The sequence below is a fragment of the Quercus suber genome, unplaced genomic scaffold (genome assembly GCF_002906115.3).
Source record: "Quercus suber isolate HL8 unplaced genomic scaffold, Cork oak 2.0 scaffold_41, whole genome shotgun sequence".
In the NCBI taxonomy this organism is placed as follows: Eukaryota; Viridiplantae; Streptophyta; class Magnoliopsida; order Fagales; family Fagaceae; genus Quercus; species Quercus suber.
The window spans coordinates 100,600-108,204 of record NW_027069506.1 but is presented as its reverse complement, the minus strand read 5'-3'; the positions used below and the strand labels follow the sequence as shown (position 1 = coordinate 108,204).

Here is a 7,605-nt window from a genome sequence, read left to right as displayed (position 1 = left end):
GCAAACCATTTCCAAAACATTGTTCAAGTATATTTGAATTGTTAGTTTTTAGTGTCTAGAATAGTGATCAATAAATTACATTGAAGACACAAAGTTGCTCATGAACTACTGAATTTGTTGCCTCGACTGCATATAGACCTATTAAGCCTCACAAGTAGAGAAGACTGACACTGATATATCTCAAAATACTGATAATACTGACATGCGAATATAGCAATTGTTAGTTCGTTACATAATACATTCACTTTTAGTTTACTTAATATCATGCACGGTCCAGATGGCATTATTAGACCACTTCTCCTACTCCCACTAACGAACTTAACTACCTTCCTCTCTTCCCTAAGAAACACACTTGGTTTTCCCGCTCCAAGAAAATCAATCATCCAAGAAAGAAACAATGGAAAACATGCGAAACCGCCACACTCGTCACAACCCATTGCAATCACAGTCACAGTCACAGGCTCACAACAACTCTTCAGAGTCACGCACCAAGAAACACACTTGTGTTGTTTTGATTCTCGGTGCCATAGCAATCTTTGCCATTTTGCCCACCTGCCTTTGCCTCTACATAAATCGCTGTCAATATCAATGCTTCAACATCTCAGGCTTCTTCTCCACCACCCCACACCCTGCACCTTCCAAGAAAGATAATGGAACAGACCCTCGTATGAATAATGGAACAGATCCTCCTATGAATATTGTGTCAGATATTGATGAGCTTTACATTTCAGAGGAATTCTTGAATGAATATGAGCAAATGGAGAGGGTGTTCAAGATCTATATGTACCCAGATGAAGGTCTTGAAATGTACTACCAATTGCCAAGAAAGCTCACGGGGAAGCACTCGAATGAGGGTTTCTTCTTCAAGAATCTCAATGAGAGTCGGTTCCTGACCACTGTTCCTCGTGAGGCTCACCTCAAATTTATCCCCATTTCCACCTACCGAATGCAGGGCAAGGTATAAAAAATGAACTATAATTTGTGAATATCATTTCAGGTTATCTATATTCTTGCAAAGAATAACATCAATTTTGTGTACATCCTGTGGCATGCAGAGAAGGTCATATGAGAAAATGGCCATTGTAGTCCAGAAATATGTCCAGAGCTTAGTCTCAAAATACCATTATTGCGATCCAAACGAAGATCACTTTTTTGTGAATTGCCATGACATTGGTGTGATTGCTGCCAATGGAGTACCATTACTCGAGAATGCAAGTCAAGTTGTGTGTGGATCTTGGTTTGCTTCGGAATTTAGACCATCCAAAGATGTTATCCTCCCAGCTCAAAAACTTCAACCATTCAGTCCTCATCCAAACAGAAACAGGTAACTTCCATAAAATACTCTCATAAAGCTATTAGACAATCTTTGACCATAAATATACTCAGGCTCTAAGCATGCTAGTTTCATAATCATTGGTCCTAATTACAAAATCTTGGTCAGCAATAATGGCCCTGAACCCTACTATAATATGATTTGTTTCAGAGAATTTCCCATTTTGCTTATCTGTAAATTGAGGAGGTTCACTTTCCTGCACTTGTTAACGCAATTTTCTTAAGACATTAGCATGTAGTTAGCTGATTTTTTGTCTTGAACTCTTTTAAGGGATATGTTTTGGAATTTTACTTTTATTCTTTGGATGATTTTCACTTAAATAATTTTTTGTTGTACAATTTTCTTTTTCTCATCTTTGTAGCTTTTAATTGTCCACAAAAAGAATATGTTTCATATATTTCGTTGTTGGAAATATTGCTGCCTCTTAGAATTTATTGTTGAAGTTAACTGGTGTACAGTAGAATTCATCGTTCGGAGGATGAAGCAGAATTTGATAAGAAATTATGCCCCTGCCAAATAAACCCATTTTATACTGCCTGTATAGCAGAATCGATCTCTGACGGATGTATTCCTGGTAAAATCATTTTTCCCTAAGCATTTTTTCTTTTTAATGCAGTGGTTTTCTATAAATCATCCTTTTCTTTTTGTGCAAATTTCTTCATTACTCTTATACATGTCCTAGTGCACTTGTTCCTTCTTCTGAAACCATTTTTTGAGAACGCTTTAGGCAAGAAATAAGTTTAGTCCAAATAATTAACAATAAGATAGGGATTTAAACCAAGTTTAAGAATGCGAAACTATTGTCCTTAAGGTTAATAATAGTGCCCTTACTACACAAAAGAGAGAGGGAATTTTTTGTGCGACTGTGTGAAGCCTTACCAACTTCCAATAGGACATCTCACTGCTAGTGCAGAAAACTTAATATCTTGCAAATGGTGGACATAAACAAGGGGCTTCTCTATTTTTCAAGCATAAAAAAGAGCCTGCCAAATATCAATGCTTGAATTCAATGTGGTCATTATGATTTAAATAGTATATGACAAATTTCTTTTTAAAAAAAAAAAAAAAAAATTTGGTGTATCTTGACATAATTCAATATCATGCCAAACTTGAAACATTTGAGTTTTTATGATGTTATATGAGTAAAAAATAAAAATTGATTCTTTAACTTGAAAAACTGACAGCAAGCATGGAAGCAAGACTTATTTTGACAAACCTATGGTATACTTGTGCTTTTAAATACAGAATCTTCCTCAAACAGGCATACATTAAGGTTTCCTAGCCTTAGCTAGGTGAATTAAACCTTACCCATGGCCTGTGACTTTCAAGAAATAGCCTAGCATAGCTTTAAAGATAAATAAAATATGAATCTCACAATGCCAAGAGTCTCTTGTTCTGATGCATGTTATCTCCCAAATGCAAGCTCAGTACCGAGCTGTAAGAAATGACAAATTTCTTTTTAAAAAAAAAAAAAAAAAATTTGGTGTATCTTGACATAATTCAATATCATGCCAAACTTGAAACATTTGAGTTTTTATGATGTTATATGAGTAAAAAATAAAAATTGATTCTTTAACTTGAAAAACTGACAGCAAGCATGGAAGCAAGACTTATTTTGACAAACCTATGGTATACTTGTGCTTTTAAATACAGAATCTTCCTCAAACAGGCATACATTAAGGTTTCCTAGCCTTAGCTAGGTGAATTAAACCTTACCCATGGCCTGTGACTTTCAAGAAATAGCCTAGCATAGCTTTAAAGATAAATAAAATATGAATCTCACAATGCCAAGAGTCTCTTGTTCTGATGCATGTTATCTCCCAAATGCAAGCTCAGTACCGAGCTGTAAGAAATTAGCCCAATTAGTATACTTGTGTGCGCGCTTTTAAATACTTGCTGCAGAGACTGGATTTACTTTTATCATTTTCAAAATGATTCTCTTGTTATTGCTTTTTGAATTACGTTATGTGCTACTCTGCAGTAGTCTCGCTAAGCGAACTTGATTTGCCATTCAAAGATACTCTAGATTGGACAAAATTTTCTGTAACAGTCACCGGGAATGAAAACCTCCTGCAGTACACCGTTAAAGACATAGACAATCAGACCTTCACCAAATTGCATAAAAATTTACTCAAGGTAAATAATGCTCTAACTTCTTTCCCCACCGAAAGAACATCTTGATTTTCTTTCTTGATCTGATCAACTTCATTTTACTTTTTACATTATGTGTTGCTCTAGAAGTGTTGGTTCCTTAGTCATTAACTTTTGTTTATTGCACAAGAAACTATATAAATTAAATTACAATCAATATGAATGTAGTGTCATGCATTACGGCATTATCTTTGTTCCCAAAAGAAAATGTTACTCGATCAATTACATTATCATAACATGCAAGATTATCCTAACTTGAAGTAATGTGAGTTCCTAGCGTTTACAGCTTGAGAAAGTCAAATCTAAAAAATTCTGCACAGCAATGTGAGAAATTATATAATCTCCTAGAAATGTTTCTGACCATCCACCAAATTTGCGATTACAAACTGACTTATCCTCTAAAATTTCCTTTTTTGTGAATCAGGTACAAAAGCACTTTACATGGAATACACCTCCAGTCAGATTTGATGCTTTTCATATGGTCATGTACGAACTCTGGAAACGCATATAGTCATCTTTTAACATTACTTGACTCAATGCATGTTTCTCACCATTCAAATTCTTTCTGCTCACATCAAATAGATGAATATTTCTGTTACCTGTAGAATGTTAACATTGATGAAATGTTTCCTTTAGAGATACATGATTTGTTGGTCCAACTGCTAAGACACTTCAAGAGGTACAAATGCACAATGATTTGTTGCTCAGCATCTTTAAGCAAGTTTTAAAACTATTGTGCATCAATATGGTTTGACTTCAAGGGTATATATATTGTGCTTGAGACCAATATGATTTTTTTTTGGTTTAAGAATTGACCGCAGTATATGATATATAAAAAGTCATTCATCAGTATTATTAAGAAAACCCATAAAACATTCTCATATTTATTATATTTTTGTTCATCAGTTAAGGATTTTTTTTCATAAATAAGTCGTTTCTCAACTTTATCCATAGTTAATTCCACTAATGAAAGAAAATGTTTTTAATAGTTTGATTAATCACAAGTAAAACTTACCTAAATTTCTGTTAGCTGGCGATTCCCAGTAACCGCATACTTAGGTGCTCTATTGATGAACGATGACCATCCTAGGACAGCTATCTATATATAATTAAAGGCCATCTGTGTGAGAGAGAGAGAGAGAGAGGCCGACGTTTTAAAAGAAGCACCAAAGAATCAAAGATGACAAACATAATAAGAGAGTTATTCTAAAATCACAACCAATTTCATACATATTTTCACGATTATCCTATATGCAAACCATCACTAGACGGCCAGTTGCTTTCATATGGACTCAGTTTTTTTTTTTTTTTTTTTTTTTTTCACCACTCATAATCAATCACATTGGATAGTTGTAAAAATAGATGTAAAATTACTTGTAGTCCTAAAATTAAGTGAATTCACTTCTATGGCTAAAGTGTGTTCCTTGTTATTGAGTATTTGAATACTTAATAACAAGGAACACACACTATCTAACACCAAATCAAAGATGAAAAAAAAAAAAAGGTTTTCTAAACGGTTATTTTTTGTTCCTTACATTTTAGATAATTTTTCATTTTAGTCCCACTTTTTTCAAGCTTCTATTTTGGTCCCTAAATCAAATATCATTTTCAATTTAGTTCCTACCACGGTACTACCATCTGATTAAATTGAAAACAATGGAAAGGTAGGGACTAAATTGAAAACGATTTTGAATTTTTAGGTACTAAATTAGGAGCTAAAAATAAGTGAGAATCAAAGTGGAAAATTGCCTAAAATGTAGAGATCAAAAATGTATTTTAGCCTTCTTCTTCTTCTTCCTTTTTTTTTTTTTTTTTTTTTTTTTCATTTTAACCTTTGATTAAAAAAAAGAAGTTAAATGAATATATGGTAACTTAAAATTAGTGGAGTATGAAGTAGAATATAAAAAGTGATACAAGAAATTTGTATTCCCAACTCTACATATTAATCATTCAAAGCTCACACTCAAAAATAAGCATCATAGATTTCTCAATAAAATAAAATAAGCATCATATACCAAATATTCATACCTTATTAACAAATTACATATATGTATGAAAGAAAGGAAATTCTAAATCTATTATTGGATCATATAACAGTAGCATCTCAACTCTCGCATAGAACCAACAATCCGAGTGAAAATGGAAAACATTCACAGTACTATTCTCCTAAGGACCCAACTCATTTAGGAAATGTAATCCGAATTTGCCGATTTGAAAACTTGACCAAATCACCAAATCTCTTTCCAATTTGGAAACTTGACCAAATCTCAATATTTATGACACAATTATCACTTGCCAAATTTTATTCAACTTATAATGAATCAACTCATTTAGGAAATGTAATCTGATTTATTTCCTTTCAAAGCAAAGTTTAAATTCAAAATAGAATTTAATTTTGGAATCAAAGTCTGGAAACCTTATAGCAACAACTTCAACTCAACTAAAACTAACACAGATGAAGGAAAATATGCATCATAGTCAGGCATGTTATCTTATTATACAAATCTAACGAGTCAGTAAGGCCCACAAACACAAAATCACAAAGTCACAAACAAAAGCCAAGTTCATATCAAAGGCTTCAAACTTAGGATGTACCATCCCAAACCTTGTAGCATTCATTCTCTCAATTAAAAAGAAATCTTGTCAAACCCCAATTTATCCAACAAAATCATTTAAATTCTAGTTACAAAGAAAGAGAGGAACATATGCAATGAATTAATCCAAGGGTGGTATCAAGTCAAGTTTGATGCCAATTGAATTACTACACTTCCAGTAGATGCCTGAACCAAATTACAGCAGTAAAGAACAAAGATTAAATCACTTAACGCTCTGTTTGTTTCGATGGAAAATATTGTGTAAAGATAGTTTTTCGTATTTTTTAGTGTTTGGTAGCATTAGAATAAATGAGTCAAAGGAAAACTATCTTTAGTCTATATTTATATATGAGATAGGTTTAAGTTACACCTGGTGTAACTCCATAGAGTTACACATTTTTTAAACCATAGATTTATGAGAGATCCAACGGATAAAAACAAAACACCATTATCTATTACAACATTAAATACTTACCTAATTAATAGTCTCCTCATTATCTCTCTTCTCATTAAATATTTTTTATGTCTCTTTTTCTCTCTCCTTATTAAGTCTTTCTTTCCATTTTCTTTGCAATTTCTCCTCTACGTTTTTATTCAGGGATGAAGCAATTGAAATGAAGCAAAACATAACCTATGTTTTGTTTTTAGAAAAATTGTGATGCCGATGCAATTCCCTTCTTCTGTCTCAAGTCTTTGTTTAAATCCCTATCTACCCTACCTCTCCTTGAATGGCTTAATGAAACAAAACATACGTTAAAATTTTCTCTCTTAATTTTAAAAGTTTCAAAATTTATATGTCTTGCTTCATTTCAGTCGCTAATGTGAATGGTTTTTTTTTCTTCTTTATTTTGGAACGTAGAAACCTAGGAGAAATTGCAAAGAAAATGGAAAGTAATACTTAATAAGGAGAGAGAAAAAGAGACATAAAAAATATTTAATGAGGAAAGAGATAATGAGGAGATTATTAATTAGGTAAGTATTTAATATTGTAATAGATAATGGTGTTTTATTTTTATCCATTGGATCTCTCATAAATCTATGGCTTAAAAAAGGTGTAACCCTTGTAGAGTTACACCAGGTGTAACTTGAACCCATCTCTTTATATATATATATATATATCTAAAAGTTGAAGCGTAGTATTAAATGTTGCTATGCTCATATTGTGCCATCTCATTCACCACATAATTGCCTGCATAATCATTATTTTTCTTATTTAATTTTTATTCCTAAATTTTGTTGACAATATTAGAATATATAAATATTTTTTTGAGAATATATAAATAGATTGACTTTACACATTCATCTTGGGCAGTTTTAACTTTATATATAACTTTGCATTTATAAATTCATCTACTTTATTTAGATGTTTATAACTAAGCAATAAAATCAATGAAGAAATTAAAACCAAAAATAATTTCTATACATATCTATCTATACTATTATATAATAATGGAAGCTTTAAAATAAACTTTACAAAGCTTTCTTTGTGCCATGTCATTAGTAGCCTTTTTTTATTTTTTATTTTTT

General features: G+C 32.0%; 1 protein-coding gene across 2 annotated transcripts; it reads left to right on the top strand.

Moving 5' to 3' along the window:
* Positions 1-365: 365 nt before the first annotated feature.
* On the top strand, positions 366-4,214 carry LOC112011075 (probable glycosyltransferase At5g03795). Of its 2 annotated transcripts, none has more exons than XM_065771284.1 (5): positions 366-958; positions 1,056-1,324; positions 1,795-1,907; positions 3,315-3,469; positions 3,909-4,214. In XM_065771284.1, the coding sequence occupies exons 1-5, from the start codon at positions 398-400 to the stop codon at positions 3,993-3,995; spliced, it is 1,185 nt and encodes a 394-aa protein (XP_065627356.1). In that variant the 5' UTR covers positions 366-397; the 3' UTR covers positions 3,996-4,214. The 2 variants fall into 2 exon arrangements, with proteins under 2 accessions (XP_065627356.1, XP_065627355.1); XM_065771283.1 differs by having other exon boundaries at positions 1,792-1,907.
* The last annotated feature ends 3,391 nt before the right edge of the window (positions 4,215-7,605 follow it).